Raw genomic sequence first — 21,996 nt, forward strand, 5'->3', positions numbered from 1 at the left:
TGAGAAATCGACGATACAGCTACTAGAGCTAATAAACAAATTTAGCAAAGTAGCGGGATACAAGGTTAATGCACATAAGTCAGTAATGTTTCTATATGCTAGAAATGAACAAACTGAAGAGACACTCAAGAAAAAGATACCATTTTCAATAGCAACTAAAAAAATCAAGTACCTAGGAATAAACTTAACCAAAGATGTAAAAGACCTATACAAAGAAAACTACATAACTCTACTAAAAGAAATAGAAGGGGACCTTAAAAGATGGAAAAATATTCCATGTTCATGGATAGGAAGGCTAAATGTCATTAAGATGTCAATTCTACCCAAACTCATCTACAGATTCAATGCAATCCCAATCAAAATTCCAACAACCTACTTTGCAGTCTTGGAAAAGCTAGTTTTCAAATTTATTTGGAAAGGGAAGATGCCTCGAATTGCTAAAGACACTCTAAAAAAGAAAAACGAAGTGGGAGGACTTACACTCCCTGACTCTGAAGCTTATTATAAAGCCACAGTTGCCAAAACAGCATGGTACTGGCACAAAGATAGACATATAGATCAATGGAATCGAATTGAGAATTCAGAGATAGACCCTCAGATCTATGGCCGACTGATCTTTGATAAGGCCCCCAAAGTCACTGAACTGAGCCATAACGGTCTTTTCAACAAATGGGGCTGGGAGAGTTGGATATCCATATCCAAAAGAATGAAAGAGGACCCCTACCTCACCCCCTACACAAAAATTAACTCAAAATGGACCAAAGATCTCAATATAAAAGAAAGTACCATAAAACTCCTAGAAGATAATGTAGGAAAACATCTTCAAGACCTTGTATTAGGCGGCCACTTCCTAGACTTTACACCCAAAGCACAAGCAACAAAAGAGAAAATAGATAAATGGGAACTCCTCAAGCTTAGAAGTTTCTGCACCTCAAAGGAATTTCTCAAAAAGGTAAAGAGGCAGCCAACTCAATGGGAAAAAATTTTTGGAAACCATGTATCTGACAAAAGACTGATATCTTGCATATACAAAGAAATCCTACAACTCAATGACAGTAGTACAGACAGCCCAATTATAAAATGGGCAAAAGATATGAAAAGACAGTTCTCTGAAGAGGAAATACAAATGGCCAAGAAACACATGAAAAAATGTTCAGCTTCACTAGCTATTAGAGAGATGCAAATTAAAACCACAATGAGATACCATCTAACACCGGTTAGAATGGCTGCCATTAAACAAACAGGAAACTACAAATGCTGGAGGGGATGTGGAGAAATTGGAACTCTTATTCATTGTTGGTGGGACTGTATAATGGTTCAGCCACTCTGGAAGTCAGTCTGGCAGTTCCTTAGAAAACTAGATATAGAGCTACCATTCGATCCAGCGATTGCACTTCTCGGTATATACCCGGAAGATCGGAAAGCAGTGACACGAACAGATATCTGCACGCCAATGTTCATAGCAGCATTATTCACAATTGCCAAGAGATGGAAACAACCCAAATGTCCTTCAACAGATGAGTGGATAAATAAAATGTGGTATATACACACGATGGAATACTACACGGCAGTAAGAAGGAACGATCTCGTGAAACATATGACAACATGGATGAACCCTGAAGACATAATGCTGAGTGAAATAAGCCAGGCACAAAAAAGAGAAATATTATATGCTACCACTAATGTGAACTTTGAAAAATGTAAAACAAATGGTTTATGATGTAGAATGTAGGGGAACTAGCAGTAGAGAGCAATTAAGGAAGGGGGAACAGTGGTCCAGGAAGAACAGATAGGCTGTTTGGCGTTCTGGGGATGCCCAGAAATGACTATGGTCTGTTGGATTCTGATGGATGTGGTAGGAACAAGTTCACAGAAATGTTGCTATATTACGTAACTTTCTTGGGGTAAAGTAGGAACATGTTGGAAGTTAAGCAGTTATCTTAGGTTAGTTGTCTTTTTCTTACTCCCTTGTTATGGTCTCTTTGAAATGTTCTTTTATTGTATGTTTGTTTTCTTTTTAACTTTTTTTTTCATACAGTTGATTTAAAAGAGGGGAAAGTTAAAAAAAAACAAAAAAAAGAAAGAAAAACAAGGAAAAAAAAAAAAAGATGTAGTGCCCCCTTGTGGAGCCTGTGGAGAGTGCAGGGGTATTCGCCTAACCCACCTCCGTGGTTGCTGGCATGACCACAGACATAGGGGACTGGTGGTTTGATGGGTTGAGCCCTCTACCATAAGTTTTACCCTTGGGAAGACGGTTGCTGCAAAGGAGAGGCTAGGCCTCCCTATGGTTGTGCCTGAGAGTCTCGTCCTGAATGCCTCTTTGTTGCTCAGATGTGGCCCTCTCTCTCTGGCTAAGCCAACTTGAAAGGTGAAATCACTGCCCTCCCCCCTACGTGGGATCGGACACCCAGGGGAGTGAGTCTCCCTGGCAACGTGGAATGTGACTCCCGGGGAGGAATGTAGACCCGGCATCGTGGGATGGAGAACATCTTCTTGACCAAAAGGGGGATGTGAAAGGAAATGAAATAAGCTTCAGTGGCAGAGAGATTCCAAAACGAGCCGAGAGGTCACTCTGGTGGGCACTCTTACGCACACTTTAGACAACCCTTTTTAGGTTCTAAAGAATTGGGGTAGCTGGTGGTGGATACCTGAAACTATCAAACTACAACCCAGAACCCATGAATCTCGAAGACAGATGTATAAACATGTAGCTTATGAGGGGTGACAATGGGATTGGGAAAGCCATAAGGACCACACTCCACTTTGTCTAGTTTATGGATGGATGAGTAGAAAAATAGGGGAAGGAAACAAACAGACAAAGGTACCCAGTGTTCTTTTTTACTTCAATTGCTCTTTTTCACTCTAATTATTATTCTTGTTATTTTTGTGTGTGTGCTAATGAAGGTGTCAGGGATTGATTTAGGTGATGAATGTACAACTATGTAATGGTACTGTAAACAATCGAAAGTACGATTTGTTTTGTATGACTGCGTGGTATGTGAATATATCTCAATAAAATGATTAAAAAAAAAAATGTAGCTTATGAGGGGTGACAATGGGATTGGGAAAGCCATAAGGACCACACTCCACTTTTTCTAGTTTATGGATGGATGAGTAGAAAAATAGGGGAAGGAAACAAACAGACAAAGGTACCCAGTGGTTCTTTTTTACGTCAATTGCTCTTTTTCACTCTAACTATTATTCTTGTTATTTTTGTGTGTGTGCTAATGAAGGTGTCAGGGATTGATTTAGGTGATGAATGTAGAACTATGTAATGGTACTGTAAACAATCGAAAGTACGATTTGTTTTGTATGACTGCGTGGTATGTGAATATATCTCAATAAATGATGAGTATAAAACTTAAAAAAAAAAAAAGTAAAAAGTAAATAAACTCTGACACAAACACAGGCTCTCAGCAGAGGCAGGAAAGATTACAGAGGACACCACTGCACCAAAGTGAGGGAATAAGCCAAGGCCACGGGAGTGCAAATCTATCCTTGACTGGACAGAATGGGCTCTGAAGGTCAAGTTTCCCAGTGTGGTGGTTTGGAGCTATGTACCCCAATTTTTAATCTTAATCCATTCTTGTGGGTGTGAACCCATTGTAAATAGGAACTTTTAATGATGATATTTCAGTTAAGGTACCGGCCCAGATGAAACCTGATTAATAGGGTCTTAATCTTTACTTACTGGAAATTTTAAAGAGAAGGTCACAGAGGAGTGTGGAAACCATGAAGATCAGCTAGAGGCTCAAAGTCAAAGGGAACTCAGAAGAGAAAGAAAGATGGCCGCCATGTGCAATAGCCATGTGACAGAAAAGCCAAGGAACCCCAAAGATTGCCAGCCAGCCAGAATATACAGACCCCAGGTCAGGAAGCAAGACTTCTAGTCTCTGAAACTGGGAGCCAATAAATTCCTGTTAAGAGCCAACCCATTGTATGATACTTGTTTTTAGTAGCTGGGAAACAAACACCCAGCAAGGACTCTACTCAAACCCCAGCAAAGCTCTCCACTCCTTTCCACAACCAAGACCTAGATGGCAGACAAGTGGATAAAAAAGCACCATTTAAGCACTCAAAGGTAGCCTAGAGTAGAAGGTAACCAGGTCCGAAGTGGGAAGGTTGACAGAGGAGATTTACTTTAGCCTAGATTACCATCAGAGCAAACATGAAGTCTGGACAAAACTGTCCATGTTAAGCATGAGTAGGAATAAAAAGAAATGACAGCAACAATGCAACATACAACAGCACATAAAAATGAAAGAAACATGGGGGTGGGGACAAAAGACAAATAACCCAATTCAAAAGAAAGCATAAGTCAAAAAAAGTGAATAACACTCCCCAGAGGAGTTTTGCCAAAATAAGTAAGACTATAAATGCAATAAAATAAAAGCCAGATAATGAGATAAAATAAGAGACTGAGAATGAAAGAGAGCTTGAAATGCTAAGGAAATACTGAAAACAAAAGTAATGCCATTACAGACCTAAAATCTTAAATTAAAAACATCAAGGAACAGAACAGAGAAAGCCAAAAACTGAACAGCTATTATGCTGTAAAGGCTTCAGATAATTCAATATATGCGTTACCAAAAAGGTTAAAGCAAGCTGAACACATATATATGGAAGACAAAGTCACCTATAACATGTAACTGGTATCCCTAAAACACTGAACTCAACAGACGAAATGGAAAGAGCATTAAGGAATAACACACAGAAAAAATTTGTCAAAAAAAGGGAAGAATGGAGTTTGTGGGCTGCAAGGGCAAAAACCACACACCAGAAAAAAACTGACTTAGAATAAATGACATTGAGACACAGCCTGGTTTAGTTACTGAGCTTGAAGTAAAAAGACAGAATTCCTCAGGATAATGATAGAATAAGCAAAGCAACTACAAGGGAAGAAATTCAATCAATTTGGCCTTAAGATTTCTCTAGCTCAACATTCAACATCAGAAAGCAAAATTCTGAGGGTAAAACTATGTAACCCAAGAATATGGTATCCAGCCAAATTATCATCTAATATAATGGCAAACAAGTTGATATCAGGGAATAAGGCACTCCAGAAAAAAAGCTTCTGAATGAAATCCAACCAAAAGAATCAAAATAAAGAACTCAGAAATCAAGAGGCCAAAGTAAAAAGACTAATGGTGAACATTAACCCTTTTAAACACAGAGCTAAAACTGAAAAACTGTGGGAATTATGGCTACAGAATAGCATATAAATATTATAAACCTTGAAAAGATAAAAATGATATTAGCAACAAAATTCAAGAGGTGGAAAGGAGGAACGCTAGAGAAAATTTAAGAGTCCTAATCAGATTAACATAGAATTTGAAAAATTAATTGAACATTTTAGTATTGTTCACAGTTGTTTTTTTTTGTTTGTTTGTTAGTTTTAAACTTTTTATTTTGAAATACTCTGAAACTTACAGGACAGACCCAAAAACAACTCAAATCCCATACTCCAATTTACCCCTATCCCCCCAGATATCTGGATCCACCAATTTTAACACTTTGCCACACCTGCCCTATAATTCTATACGACAGCTATTATCCATCTATCTATCCAGTTGTTTTGTTTGTATTTCTACTTAACAAGCTAATGTCTGAACACTTGAGTGCATATTGTATACATCATGCTCCCTGAACACTTAATACTGTCATGTGCATTTCCTACGAACAAGGATATTCATTTATGTATAATCACCTTAACTGCATTACCAAGTTCAAGAAATTAAAAACTGTTATACCACTTGCAGTCTATATTTCATTTTCTCCCCTATGTCCTAATAATGCCCTTTTGAGCCTTCTTTCCTTCCATGTTAGATCCTGTCCAGGATCATGCATTACCTTTAATTGTTGTGCCAGTTTGAATGCATTATGTCCCCCCAAATACCATTATCTTTGATGTAATCTTGTGTGGGCAGACTATCAGTGTTAATTAGATTGGAATTCTTTGAGTGTTTCCATGGAGATGCACTCCACCTAACTGGGTGATGACTCTGACTGGATAATTTCCATGGAGGTGTTGGCCCACCCATTCAGGGTAGGTCTAAATTAATCACTGGAGCCATATAAATGAGCTGACAAACAGAAGGAACTCAGTGCAGCTGTGAGTGGCATTTTGAAGAGGAGCTACAGCCAAGAGGGACACTTTGAAGAAAGCACAGGAGCTACAGATGAGAGACAGTTTGAAGACAACTGTTGAAAGCAGACTCCTGCTCTGAAGAAGCTAAGGGAGGACAAATGCTCCAAGAGCAACTGAGAGCGACATTTTTGAGGAACTGCAGCATAGAGAGGAACATCCTGGGAGAAAGCCATTTTCAAAACCAGAAGTTGGAGCAGACGCCAGCCACATGCCTTCCCAGCTAACAGAGGTTTTCCGGACACCATTGGCCATCCTCCAGTGAAGGTACCCGATTGCTGATGTGTTACCATTGGACACTTTATGGGCCTTAAGACTGTTACTGTATAACCAAATAAACCCCCTTTTATAAAAGCCTGTCCATTTCTGGTGTTTTGCATTCCGGCAGCATCAACAAACTAGAACAACTGTCACTGTCCCTTTAGTTGCTTTCTTTTTCTTTTTTAAAATTAATTATGGGATTTAATTAATTATGGGAACATCTATGCAACAAACTTTCCCATTTCAATTACTACATTCAGTAGGATTAATCACATTGATTAAATACTGGTACCCTCACCACCTTCCATTACTAAACTTTCCCATCTCCACAGAAACCCTACACCTATTCTGCATTAACTCCCCATTACCCCTAACCCCTACTGCTGGCAACCTATACTCTTAATTTTTGTCTCTATGAGCTTGCATATTCTCTGACACTTTCATTATAGTTACCATAAGGCTTAAATTTAACATCCTAAATCTGTTAACAATCTTGTTTGCTTTGATACGAATGTAACTTCAACAATAAACACAAACTACTTCCCTATAATAACCCTCTATCACCCCACCTTTATGTAGTTCTTGTTACAAATTACATCTTTTTAGATTACGAGTCCAAAGCCACTGATTTCTCATTACATTTTATGCATTTGCCTTTTAGATCCTACAGGAAGTAAAAAAAAAAAGCAGAGTTATAAACCAAAAGCACAATGGTACTGGCATTTACCTTTCATTCCCTGTCATTATCCTTACCAGATTTCTTCATGCAGCTACAATCTATTGTCTATTTTTTTCAACCTGCAGAACTCTCTTTGGCATCTCTTGTAGGACTGATTCTAGTGGTGAGGAATTCCTTCTGATTTTGTTTATCTGATAATGTTTTAATCCTTCCCTCATTTTTGAAAGACAGTTTTGCCAGACAGAATTATTGGTTGGCAGTGTCTTGTTTTCAGCACTTTAAATATGTCAACCTACTACCTTCCTTCTTTCCTCCACGGCTTCCAATAAGAAACTGACACTTAATCTTACTGAGGCTCCCTTTTATGTGACATGTTGCTTCTCTTTTGGGGCTTTCAGAATTATTTATCTTTGGTGTTCAACAGTTTGATTGTAACATGTTGCAGTGTAGGTCTATTTGGATTTATCCTGTTTGGATGAGTGTCTTGGATGTGTATACTTACGTCTTTCATTAAATTTGGGAAGTCTCTTCAGCCATTATTTCTTTGAATATCTTCTCCTCCTCCTTCTGGGACTCCCACAATGTGTATGATGGTGTCCCCACAGGTTTCTCAGACTATATACTCTTTGTCTTCATCCTTTACATTGGATGACTTCAATTATGTATCTTCCAAGTTCATTGATTCTTCTACCCAGCTCCAATATACTGTTGAATCTCTCTAGGAAATTTTTAATTTCTATTACTGTGGTCTTCAGCTCTGTTTGGTTCTTTTTCATAATGTCCATCTCTCTACTGATGCTGTTTGTATTCACCTCTCATTTTCCTGATTTCCTTTAGTTCTTTGTCCATATTTTCCTTTAGCTCATGTGTAGGACCATTTTTAAAAGTCTTTGTCTAGCATGTCCCAGGTCTGGTCCTCGTCATTTTTGGTTTCTTATGCTTAATTTTCTCCTTTGCCTGGGCCATTGCTTCCTGTTTCTTTGTATGATTTTTATCTCTTGTTGAAACTTGGACATTTTGATATTTTACTGTGTTACTGATGGAATTCAGACTCTGAGGTGTCTATTCCTCATGCTTGGAGTTAAAAAATAAGAAACCTTTTCCAGTCTTTGCAGACTGACCTACCTGAGCTCTCGCCTTCAAGGCTCATCCATACAATGAGTTTAGGGAATAGCTCCAGGCCAAAGCATTAGGGCTGCCCGATCCTTTCTGCACCTGCCTCTTGTCTTGGACATGCCCACGTGTCCCTAAGAATTCCCCCATCGACACGGATACAAATGTCCCTTCCTCCATAGGAAAAGTTTCCTCATGGTCTCAGGCACTGTTGTGTGTGTCCTACAGCCAGCAATCCCTCACCCCAGGCAGCCACTTGACTTCTCTCCCATGATGTTCTTCAGGAGAGCTCGGTGAGCTACCATCTTATACACAGGGCAAGTTCTGGGACAGTGAGTCCCTCAGGCCACCACCAAACAGACTGGGCCAGACATACATGCTCCTAATATATGCACAAGGGTTACTCTGCTCCCTTTGGACCTGGACCAGGTTATCTGCACTGGGAGTCTGGGCCAGCTGCCCCGAGCCAGTGAGTGGATACGAGGAGGGCCAGCCAGGGCCCCTGAGATCCTGCCACTTTTAAGTAGCCTTTTTCTTGATATGGAGCTCGCCCTGTTACTGAAGTCCTTTAATTGTTTTCTAGAGGTTTGAAAAAGATGTTTCTGCCAGTTCTTGCTAGTTGTTCAAAGCTTCTGTCCACAGGTTTTTGTCTTCTTTTAATCTTAATGGGATCTTAAAGAAAGTGCTCTTATGGTAATGAAATATGTATCTGATTAAATTTAGTGGTTTCCTTCAGTTTCTGTGTGTTAAAACATAAAAATTTTTTTTAACTTAAACACATTACATATTTTTAAATTGTTTTGTATAACTGAAAAGTAATTTCAAGCTTACAGAAAAGCTGCAAGAATAGTACAAAGAACTTCCATTTCCTGAACGATTTGATAGTTGGTTCCAACATGATGTCCCACAGTCAGGAAATTTTCCTACCTAATACAATACAACCATCCAAATCAGAAAATTAACACTGACACAGTACTTACATCTATATCCACAGAACCCATTCAAGTCATTTGTCTTAATGATCATTTGTCTTAATGATGTCCTTTATAGCATCCAATCCAGGATGACTCATTATATTTAGACTCCTTCAATCTGGAACAGTTTCTTTCCTTGACTTTCATGCTTGAGACTTTTGAAGATCAGAGGCCAGTTATTGTGTATAATGTTCCTCAATTTGCCTGAGCTTTCTCACTTTGGAAAGAATATCACAGAAGTCTTCTCCTTGCATCCTATCCAAATGACTTCCACTTGTCCCCTTACTGGTAATATTAATGTTTATCCTAAGAGTAAGGTGCTATCTGCCACGCTTCCCCACTATAAAGTTACCTCTTTCCCCTTCACAATTAATAGGTATTTTGTGAGGAGGTGTTTTAAACTATAAATAACTTGTTTCTCATCAAACTTTCAACCAGCGGTTTTAACATCTGCAGTGGGCTGAAGAGTGGTCTCCCCAAAAGATAACCATGTCCCAATCCCGGGACCCTGTGAATGTTAATTTGTATGACAAAAAGGACTTTGCAGATGTAATTAAATTAACGCTCTTGAGATGGGGAGAGTCTCCAGGATTACCAGGGTGGGCCTTAAATTCAATCATATGTATCCCTGTAAAAGGGAGTCAGAGGGAGATTTCACCACACCGAGGGCAAGACAATGTGATCACAGCAGCAGAAATTGGAGCGATGCCGCCATAAGGAAGGTTTGCCAGCAGGCTCCAGAAGCCCGAAGAGGCTCCCCTTGAGTCTTTTTTTTTTTTTATCTTCATTTTATTGAGATATATTCATATACCACGCAGTCATACAAAACAAATCGTACTTTCGATTGTTTACAGTACCATTACATAGTTGTACATTCATCACCTAAATCAATCCCTGACACCTTCATTAGCACACACACAAAAATAACAAGAATAATAATTAGAGTGAAAAAGAGCAATTGAAGTAAAAAAGAACACTGGGTACCTTTGTCTGTTTGTTTCCTTCCCCTATTTTTCTACTCATCCATCCATAAACTAGACAAAGTGGAGTGTGGTCCTTATGGCTTTCCCAATCCCATTGTCACCCCTTATAAGCTACATTTTTATACAACTGTCTTCGAGATTCATGGGTTCTGGGTTGTAGTTTGATAGTTTTAGGTATCCACCACCAGCTACCCCAATTCTTTAGAACCTAAAAAGGGTTGTCTAAATTGTGCGTAAGAGTGCCCTCCAGAGTGACCTCTCGGCTCCTTTTGGAACCTCTCTGCCACTGAAGCTTATTTCATTTCCTTTCACATCCCCCTTTTGGTCAAGAAGATGTTCTCCATCCCACGATGCCGGGTCTACATTCCTCCCCGGGAGTCATATTCCACGTTGCCAGGGAGATTCACTCCCCTGGGTGTCTGATCCCACGTAGGGGGGAGGGCAGTGATTTCACCTTTCAAGTTGGCTTAGCCAGAGAGAGAGGGCCACATCTGAGCAACAAAGAGGCATTCGGGAGGAGGCTCTTAGGCACAACCATAGGGAGGCCTAGCCTCTCCTTTGCAGCAACCGTCTTCCCAAGGGTAAAACTTATGGTAGAGGGCTCAGCCCATCAAACCACCAGTCCCCTATGTCTGTGGTCATGTTAGCAACCATGGAGGTGGGGTAGGTGAATACCCCTGCACTCTCCACAGGCTCCTCCCCTTGAGTCTTTCAAGGGAGAGGGGACCCTGCTGATACCTTGATTTGGGCCCAGCGAAAGCAATTTCAGACTTATGGTATTCAGAATTGTGAGAATAAAATTCTATGGTTTTAAGCCACCAAGGAAACAGCAACCACAGGAAACCAATACAGTATCCATTGATGTTTCTTGCCTAAATTAATTATTACTATGATAGTTGCTGAATGTTATTTTCTAATTCCATTATACCTTCTACATTCATTAGATGGCATTCTATTGTAAGGAAAAGCTTCCTCTTACCCCCACATATTCATTTATTCCAGCATGGACTTGTAAACTCCTCTTTTATTCAATAGATCTGTTACCATGATTATTTACTTTGATTTTTAAATTGTCCTAGATTTGGCCAGTGGAAGACCCTGCAAGCTGGTACCCCTCACCCACACCACTCTGAGTGCTTCCTTACTTTCAGGCACAAGATACTTGTTGCTCATCTTGTAATTTCCCAGCCTGTAATAAGTCACCCTTCAAGGAACTCTAGCTCCTTTTAGTGGAAAATGGCATTTAGAAACCAAGAGCTGGGTGCCCCAAGATCGGGGCATTACTGCTCCAAAACTCTCTCAATAGACAGCTAGGAATTACATATGCATATAAAAATACATGTAAACACATGTACAAACCAAATGTAATTTACATCTGTATTTATTTCTACATCTAGCTCTGGATATTGAAAACCTTGAATTCACTCATATACCTCCAATTCTATTCCAGAATCACAGACTACTTCTTCCTAGGGTGGCTCTCATTATCCTGAATATATTTTACTTACTCGACCCTCCCCCATATGCAACCAATCTCCTGTTGCCACCACACAAACACCACATACACACCCTTCTCACCACGCTCAAGGTTCCAACACCCAGCTCCAGGCCACCACCACCCCACTAGGAACAAACATCCTCCTCTCTCCACATGCATTCTATCTAACACCTTCTACTAAGCTGCCATGCCCTGTCCCCCAAACTGAAACCCTCGTTATCTCGCTTGGACTCTGTCCTCGCTCCACTCAGTCTCTAATAACCTCTTGCTGGCCCATCTCCCCCAACCCCAGACGCCCTCTTCCCTGTATACTGGCTGAATAAAGTACTTACTACAAAAGATTCAAAACTGCAAAAAAAAGGGCCAGTATTAGCTAATTTATTTTATCTTTTTTTTACTCTAATAAGTGGCCCTTTCCATTAAAAGATACTCTGGGAGGGAATCATAGAATCAGTGCTTCTAAAGAGATTAAAAATAAAATTTCAGCATTTTGTTTTAATCTTGTGCTCTGAAATTTCCAATTTGTCTCCAAATTTCTTTCCTTTCAGGACTGTTTTAGTTTCCTAGCTGATACAACAAATTCTATACAATGGACTGGCTTAAACAACAGGAATTTATTGGTTCACAGTTTTGAGGCTAAGAGAAGTGTAAAATCAATCAAGGTGATACTTTCTCCCCAAAAGGAGGCTGTGGCATTTTGAGGCTGGCTGCCAGCAATCTTTGGTTCTTGGCTTTTCTATCATATGGCAATGCACACGGTGACGTCTTTTCCTTTCTCTTCAAAGATCTGTGACTTCCAGCTTCTGGATGCTACCCATGGATTTTCTCTCTCTCTCTGGACTTCTCTATGATGCTTCCAGTAAAATAGGACTAAGAACCATCCCAATTCAGCTGGGCCACACCTTAACTGAAGTAACCTCATCAAAAGGTCCTATTCACAGTAAGTTCACATCCACAGGAATGGATTAAGTTTAAGAACATGTTTTTCTCAGGTACCTAACTCCAAGCCACCACAAGTACCATATTTTAAGTACCTGAGTTCAGAAGTAAATAGCTGTAAATTCTAAGATAACAACTTATCACTGACTTTTTAATTCCTAATTGAATTCTGGCAACCAATCAATTTCTCTTTTCAAAAATTAGAGGCCCCACTCAATGATATAATAAATCAGAAAAAACAAACAAACAAACAAAAAACACTTACCTTCCATCTTTCAGAGTGTTCACAATAAATCGGTTAATCTGGCAAATACAGTGGCTGGACAATTGTTCGTTCTCAACAAGAGGGTTCAACTGTGTTGCCAACATGAAAGCTGAAAAGCAGAAATTACTTCAGCCTCCAAAACATTTCAGTTGTAAAAATCTGAAAGCCAATCACACCAGTGCTAACAACAATAAAAAAGCCTTAAATATGCTCATGAAATTAAAACCAGTCAGATTCTGCATAACGTAAAACAGTATAATTTGTTTTTTCATTAATCACTTACTGCTATTTTTAATGTATATATTTCTTAAAGTACCCAGAATCATGTTTTCTTTCATTCGAGTTTCATAACAAGGACTAAAAAGAACTTGCTAGGTCCTTCACACTGTGACTAGAGGTAGCAAGTACATATTCTGCAAATTCTTTCCTTTCTTCCTTTAAAAGCTTTCAACACAGAAATAAAACCACCAAAAAGCAAACATAGGACAGTTAACCCATCACATTCACTAAATGTCAATATCTTCCTGAGGGAAATTAATCAAAGAATACCAGTTAGAGAAAATTAATTAAGCCCAGTGGCAGCTTTCCACTATAATCTAGTCTACTGTGAGAATGCTCTCTGTCAGCTGCAATTCTGTCTGAATGAACTGCATAGCCAAGCAAATGTTGACTTCTGGAGTACCCAAAATTATTGCAATTCAAAGTGTAGGGTATGCTTTTATTATTTAAATACAAATCCCTAGATAATATACATCATACTCACAGGATAGAGTGTTCAATCCATCACTCATAAGCAATCGATAACGGGGTGGACTGTTCCCTGTAGTAATGGGGCGGATATTCTAGGAGAGAAAAGCTGATTTATTAGCCAGGTTGTCTGCCCCATCCCCAGGGATAAGTAAACCTAAGTGGCAGGAGAGTAGCTTTGCCATTAGTTTCAACATAAACTGATTACTTGACCCTTCTCTTGACACCTAAATTCAAGTAAAAGAAATTTGGATTTGACGATTCTCCCATATAACCTCTCCACTAAGAATAAAATCAGCTGCCAATACTCTTCAGTTCTCTCTCCTCTAATTCAAATTTGATTGAAAATCAACTTTTAAAAACATATATAACAAGATACCTAGTATATGCAAGGTATTGTTTAGGACATTATGCTAAGAATACAAAATGAACAAAAAAAATCCTTGCCTTGAAGGAGCTTACAATTGGGGTGGGGGTCAAGGCAGAGACAGGAGAAAGGCCTGACATAATGATATGGGGGCACAGGGCCAAGACATTTATCCCAACTTGAAGATCAGAGGCAGCTTTCTGAAGGCAGTAAAATAAAACAGAACCTGAAGACGATAACTCTAGGAAGAGTGGGGAGACCATGTAGCCAACTGACTCAGAATGTCTGATGGTATGATCCTGGAGAACCCCTTAAGTGAGTGATAGGAGTAATGAAGAACTATAAGCAGAGAAGTTCACTTTACATACATCTCTTGGGAAGTCATCGATAAGGTAGATTTGAGCAAAGAAACACGGGCAGGAAGGCAAGTTAGGAGGTGATATAGTAACGCCACTATAACTAATCTATCACTGGAAAGAATGCAGAGGCAAAGCCTTAAATCTGTACGTCCAATGGTCTAACAAAGGCAAATGAAATATTCTTTAAAAAAATAAAAATAAAAAAGCCTGGCTTCTCTGTCAGAGTCACAGTTTGCACTGCCATGTGTTTTGTGATGATGGGGAGAAATTCCTGAAGGAGACAAATCTATACGGCCTTTATGAAAACATAATTTGTAATTATATATGTTAAAAAAAAAGTTTGACATAAAACATGTAGGTACTTACAATGACTTGGAGAACCGGTTTTATGGATGTATCTCCCTGTTGCATTATAACCTGAAAGAGTAAAAACAGATTATTGTGAGATATGCGCTTGAATCATGATTGACAACTGACATATGTCTGTAGTTAGGGAATTGGAATAATCTTTTAACACTGTTAAAAGAGCCTATTCAGAGCTTATCATTTGAAAGTCTAGTTAAAGGTCTGTCACTGGACAAATCATAAAATCATAAAAATGAGATAAATGTTTGCTGTCAAGGATAGACTTATCATAGCTAAAATACTGTTATCATATATGTACTCATTATTCACAGCAGCACACTATTGTCTCTCCAGTGTCCATTAACATGGAATTAAACTAATTACGGTAAATCCTTACAACAGAATACTATGCAGCCTTAAAAAGGGGATGCTCTTTATTTAACACTGGTTTCTCCTTATGAGAGAAAGTAGGTGAGTAGGGGACAGCTGTGAGATGCAGACCTTCCACTGTACCCTTTTTTTAGGTACCTTATGAATTTTAAATCTCACGACTCTATTAGCATTTATAAAAATAATTAAAAAATAGAATAACTGTCAATAAGGTTTTTAATTTAGTTTTTTTTTTTTAAAGCCATCATTTAAAGATAACCACCAGAAAAACTAAAAATAGAAATTTTAAAGTGGTTGTCTGATTTCTGCTTCTGGCCATGCTGAAATAAACGGTAACAGGCTAGCACTTTCAACAGCAGACTGAGAAAACTGGCAAAAATATATTCTGTTTTCAAATACCAAACAACAAATAGAGCAAGACAGTGATCCCAGAAAGAAGGGAAACAAAAGGAGTGCTATAATCAGCCCAGCTTTCTGAAAAGAGGCTCTTTCTGGACAGTGGTGCATAGAGGGGAACCCAAGCAGAACATGACAGTCTTGTTGAGCTGAGGAAAAAGATCAGAGTTCAGGGAAGTGAGGGGGCTAGATTTTGCAGATGCAGAGTACCAGAGAGGAGGCAGCAACACAAAGATTGAGCTCCAATAATCTACACGGGGGGTTCCCTTGAGTCTTCAGCTGAATACTAAGATGTGCAAACAAAAAATGAGATTCCACAAGTCCAGGCAAAGAATAACAGGGAGCCAGAAGCCGAAAAATTACCAAAGCTCACTTAGGGCTTGGATATGTTTGCATTCCAAACAGCTAGAGTGGAGAGAACTCAATGAAAACCTGGCGCATTCAGGAGAGACCCCAGAAAGGCCATGCCTTACCAGCACTAAATTAGCCCTAGACTAAAAGCTACTCTAGACCCACTCTAGTTTCAAAAGGGTTAAGCTGATTTGCAAGTGAGCCCTCAATCTGGCGGCTTTCCCTTGTGAGGTTTGTTGCTCCAAAGAAGAGGCTAAGCCTACTTATAATTGTGCCTAGAAGTTCCCCCCAGAGAACCTCTTTTGTTGCTCAGATGTGGCCCCCTCTCTCTCTAAGCCCACTCAGCAGGTGAACACACTGCCCACCACCCTACATGGGATGTGACTCACAGGAGTGTGAATCCCCTTGGCAATGTGGGAAATGACTCCTGGGGATGAGCCTGGACCCAGCAATGTGGGAATGAGAAAATCTTCTTGACCAAAAGTGGGAAGACAGATGAAACAAAATAAGGCTCCAGGGGCTGAGAGATTCCAAACGGAGTCACGAGGTCATTCTGGAGGGTATTCTTATTCTTGTATCTTATTCTATATAGATATCACTTTTAAGTTTGTGGTGTGTCGGAATGCCTAGAGGGAAATACCTGAAGCTGTCGAACTGCAACCCAGTGACCTTGATTCTTGAAGACGATTGTATAACTATGTAGCTTGCACAGTGTGACTGTGTGATTGTGAAAACCTTGTGGTTTGCACTCCTTTTATCCAGTGTATGCACAAATGAGTGGGAAAATGGGGACAAAAATTAGATGAATAGGGTGGGATGGAGAGGATGGAAAGTTTTGGGTGCTCTTTTTTGCTTTTATTTTTATTTTGGAGTAAGGAAAAGGTTCAGAAATTGATTCTGGTGATGAACGCAAATTGCATGATGGTGCTGTGAACAACTGATTGTACACTGTGGATGACTGTAGGGTATGTGAATATATCTCAATAAAGCTATTTTTTTAAAAAGTAAATGAACAATGGGAGGAGGAGTGAAATGGGATGTTTTGGATGTTCTTTTTATTTTCATTTTAATTTTACTTTTTGGAGTAATGAAAATGTTCAAAGATTGTGGTGATGAAAGCACAACTATACGATGATACTGTGAAACACTGATTGTACACTTTGGAGGATTGTATGTTACATGAATATATCTCAACAAAATTGCATTTAAAAAAAATTAACAGCCAGGCCAAAACAGCTCAATACTCTTTAAAGAGATACAAATAATTCAGACAATAACATAACATTCATAATGACCATTATCCAATAAAAAATTACTAGACAAAATATTACTTGAAGGTAAACTGTGATACGTTGAAGATGAGAACTGCAACCCTGGAGCAGCAGTTCTCAATTGCCATTCCAGGATTCCTATGGGATGCAAGATTCTTTCTGGGAGATAAAGTCAAATTTGTTTTTATAACAGCAAGACTTTATTTGCCCCTTTCCCTCTCGTTCGCTCAAAATAAAAAAAAAATTGAGAGATCAACAAAATCTTATACTGTTAACGCTGCTGAATTCCTGATGAATGAAAAATCAGTAAAATAAATCACAGCTCTGCCACTTTACAATAACACAACTACTTGCTAAATTAAAGAATATAAACATTCATTTACCATTTCATATGTCAAATTTTACTTTTGTCTTACAAATGGGTGAATCTATAGATGTTGCTGGACTTGTTTTGCTTGTATTCATCTGGGGCCAGCACCAACAAATCATCTAATAAGGTCCTTTTTAAAAAAATTTAACTTTTAATTTTGAGATTACTGTAGATTCACATCCAATTTTAAGTATTAATACAGAGAGATCCACATACCCTTCACCTAGTTTCCCCCCAACAGTAACACCTTGCACAACTGCAGTCCAGAATCACCACCAGGAAATTAACACTGAACATTGATCTTGTTCAGTTTTATAAGATTAACCCAGTTTTACATGCACTCATTTGTGTGTGTATGTGTGCATTTAGTTTTATCACGTGTAGATTCGTGAAAAGCATCTTAAAAAAAGACAAGACTGCAAGATGTATAAAAGAATATGTATGTGATAAAAAGCAAATATAGTAAAAGGATAATTGTAGAACCTAGTTGGTGATTTCAAAGGCTTTCACTGAAAATTCTCTCAACTCTTCTGTATGGTTAAACATTTTCAAAATAAAATGTTGGGAAAAATAATCAGAATTAAAAAATGTTACAGCCTCCGTAGGCAACTGATTGTGCAATTTGGATCTTTGGATGCTTGTATGGTATGTTAACAGTCTCGATAAAATTAAATTAAAAAAAAAAGTTACAGTCTCCCTTCATGAGGGTCTCCCTGTATTGAAGTAACTTTTTTCCTGCTCTGGCATAGGCCTCACTAGCACTGGAACGATCACCTTTAAAGCTCTTCTTCCTCTTAGAAGAATTCACAGTCGAGGCAGCAACTCTCACTTACTGGGCTAGCAGCTACCATACCAGATTCAGGCAGTGCACTCAGTTCTTTTTACTGACACAATAACACCATGTCACTGAGAACTGCAAGGCACCTTGGAGATCCTTTGGTCTAGACTCATGGGTTTTGTTTTGTTTTCTAATTTTTACTGTGGTAACATACATAAAACACAAGATTTCCTATTTTAACCACTTTTAATAAGATCTTTTATGACAAATAAAATACCGAATAGTCAAAGCATGGAATAACTTTTTTGAAATGCATGGGTTATCCTGGAACAACTGTGTTGGCATTTGCACGGATAATGCAAAGCAGTAGGAGATAAAACTACTAGTACCTTACATACCTACTATACTAGAAGTCATATTCTTCACTGCCTTGGACTTGTGGAGGGTTGGACTGTTTCACTTAAGTATGTCCTTGATGAAACAGTAAAAATTACCCAGTATATTTAATCTCAACCCTTGAATACATAAAATTTTAATATTCTGTGTAACAGTATGGGAAGTATGCAAAAAGTACTTCTGTGGCAAACTGAAGTATGATTGTTGTCTCACAGAAAAGTACTTGTGCACTTATTGTTTGAGTTGCCTAAGGCACCTGTGGGACACCATCAAGCCCACCAACACATGCATCATTGGAATTCTAGAAGGACAAGAGAGAGAAAAGGGCAGAAAAAGTATTTGAAGAAATAATGGCTCAAAACTTCCCAAATCTAATGAAAGACATGAATATATATATTCAGGACAGACTACGAGAAATACACCAAGACCCCTTAGAGTGAAATCGCCAAAACCTGAAGACAAAGAGATTTTGAAATCAGCAAGAGAGAAGCACTTTTCACAGACAAGGGATCCCCATAAGATTAACAGCAGATTTCTCATCAGATATTATAGAGGCCAGTAGATAGTGGGATGGTATATTTAAAATCCTGTCAACCAAGAATTTTCTATCCAGCAAAATTCTTTCAAAAATGAAAGAGAAATTAATAAAATGTTTACAGATACAAGCTGAAAGAGTTCACTACCAGAGGACCTGCCTTACGAGAAATTCTAAAGGGAGTCCCTCAGGCTGAAATAAAAGGACACTAGATAGCAACTTGAAGCCAAGTAAGAGAAAAAAAAAGAACACTGGTAAAGATAGCTTACATAGTTAAATATAAAATCCTGTATTATTGTACTTTCGGTTCATAACTGCTCCCCCCCCCCACCATGTGACTTAACAGGCAAACGTGTAAAACAACATTTTAAATCTGTTAACGGACATAGAAGTAATCCGAGCTGTGCCAGTTTGAATGTATTGTGTCCCCCCAAATGCCATTATCTCTGATGTAATCTTGTGTGGGCAGAGGTTATGGGTGTTGATTAGATTTGCCTGGAAATGCACCCCACCCAACTGTAGGTGATAACTCTGATGAGATATTTCCATGGAGGTGTGGCCCCACCCATTCAAGGTGGGCCTTCATCAGCGGAGCCATATAAATGAGCTGACGGGCAGAGAGAACTCAGTGCAGCTGTGAGTGATGTTTGAAGAGGAGCTACAGCGAAGAGGGACACTTTGAAGAATGCACTGGAACTGAGACAGGAGCTTCAGCTTACAGAGGCATTTTGGAGACAGCCTTTGAAAGCTGACTTTTGCTCTGGAGAAGCTAAGAGAGGACAAATGCCCAAGAGCAACTGAGAGTCACATTTTGGAGAGAAGCTGAAGCCTAGAGAGGAATGTCCTGGGAGAAAGCCATTTTGAAACCAGAACTCCGGAGCAGACGCCAGTCACGTGCCTTCCCAGCTAACAGAGGTTTTCCGGACACCACTGGCCATCCTCCAGTGAAGGCACCCAATTGTCGATGCATTGCCTTGGACACTTTATGGCCTTAAGACTGTAACTGTGTAACCAAATAAACCCCTTTTATAAAAGCCAATCCATCTCTGGTGTTTTGCATCCTGGCAGCATTAACAAACTAGAACACAAGCCAATAATAATATAAAGGGAGAAGGATGAAGATATATAGGAGTTTGTACACTGAAACTAGGTTGGCACTAGTTGAAATAGGTTGCTATTGGTTTAAGACCATTTATCCGATAAGCATTTAATAAGCAGAACATATGAAGAACTCCTAAAACTCAACAAAAGGCCAAACAACCTAATTAAAAAAATAGGCCAAGGATCTGAACAGACATTTCCACAAAGAAGGTATTCAAGTGGCCAATAAATACACGAAAACATGCTCAACACTGATAGTCATTAAAGAAATGCAAATTAAAACTACAATGAGATACCACTCCACACTCACTAGGTGGCTATTACTAAAAAAAACAAAAACAAACAAACAAAAACACCTGAAAACAAGTGTTGTCAAGGATGTGAAGAAACAGGAACCCTCGTATATTGCTGGTGGGAATGTAAAATGGTGCAGCCACTGAGGAAAACACAATCTTATTTTATGTTAATTCTTGACCCAAAAGCCCCTATTATTTCTGTGCTATTTCTTACCCTTTTGGGTCTGTGCCTTTTGAACTAAAATGATATTATCTACTTTGGCCAATGATAAAAGTTGACAAAGGTTCTACACACACTGCCACAACCAAGATACACACACACACACACACACACACACACTCTAAAATGTCTTTTTTCATGTATGAGTAAAATGCAATACTTCACCTAACATTGGAAAAGAAAAATGTTTCTAAAGATTTGAATATAGGGAAAATTCACTTATTAAATTGTTTAAATAAAAATAACTTTTTAAAAGTGAAGAACCATTCCTAATCTGTCTTAAAGGTGCAAACGTGGCAACTGTAACATGAATGAGGACTACAATTTGCAATCACTTCCCAGGTCCCAAAACTCATGCATTCCTTCATTTATTCATAGATTTACTTAACTCCACCAATCACTTTTTCCAGTCCTATTTCCCAAGCTCCCTTCTATTTCAAACACCCCTTTCTTTTCACTGCCTCATTCATTCATGCAATTAGCAAACCTGAAACTTGCTGGCACTGCTCTAGGTAATAGGAAACTAGACCAACTGAAAAACAGAAGTGATTGCCATCCTCATGGAATTTAAAAATCCAATAGAGAAGACAGATAGTAACTGATATGAATCAAATAAGCAACAAATAAAATTACTTCAGTGGTTATTAATAATTAATAATAGGTAAGTTTATTGAGCATTTACTATGGATCAGGCACTGGGCTAAGCATTTCAAATGCAATAACTCATTTAATCCTCCCACTAACCCTATGCAATAGGTACTAGGTACCATTGCCCTCAGTTTTCAGAGAAGAAAAGAAGCAGAAAGAAATTTCGCTTCTTACTTTATAGAGGAGAAAAGAGGCAGAAAGAAGTTTAGCACCTTGCCCAAAGTCACATAGCTAGTAAGTGAAAAGGGATTAGGGTTCCAAAATAAAGGAATTTAGCCTAGTAAAGGAAATTGAAGAAGGCTTCTCTGACGAAGTTAACAACTGAGCTGATATTTCAAGTTTATGTTAGCTAGTGAGAGGACGAGTGAAGACCCACCCAAGCAGTAGGCAAAGGAAAAAACATGTTCAAGGCCCTGGGACATGAAAAAACATGTTCAAGACAAGAGTGTGACAAATTCCAGGAACTTAAATTTAAAAACACAAAAGAAGATAAAGACTTTATCTTTAAGGGGTGAACAAGTGAAAACACTACTATGGGGCTATAGAGGCAAGTAGGCACCCCACCAACT

General features: G+C 38.8%; 1 protein-coding gene across 3 annotated transcripts in view; it reads right to left on the reverse strand.

Annotated features, from left to right (window-relative positions):
- Window positions 1-21,996, reverse strand: part of RPA1 (replication protein A1) — a 59,153-nt gene that overhangs the window by 35,810 nt on the left and 1,347 nt on the right. For all 3 annotated transcript variants that reach the window (XM_037809447.1, XM_037809449.1, XM_037809448.1), the window contains exons 2-4: window positions 14,697-14,747; window positions 13,621-13,699; window positions 12,858-12,966 (exon numbers count right to left, since the gene is read on the reverse strand). In XM_037809447.1, the coding sequence (XP_037665375.1) occupies window positions 12,858-12,966; window positions 13,621-13,699; window positions 14,697-14,747 (239 nt within the window). The remainder of the gene's footprint in view (window positions 1-12,857; window positions 12,967-13,620; window positions 13,700-14,696; window positions 14,748-21,996) is intronic.

The sequence above is a fragment of the Choloepus didactylus genome, chromosome 18, assembly GCF_015220235.1.
Source record: "Choloepus didactylus isolate mChoDid1 chromosome 18, mChoDid1.pri, whole genome shotgun sequence".
Lineage (NCBI taxonomy): Eukaryota > Metazoa > Chordata > Mammalia > Pilosa > Megalonychidae > Choloepus > Choloepus didactylus.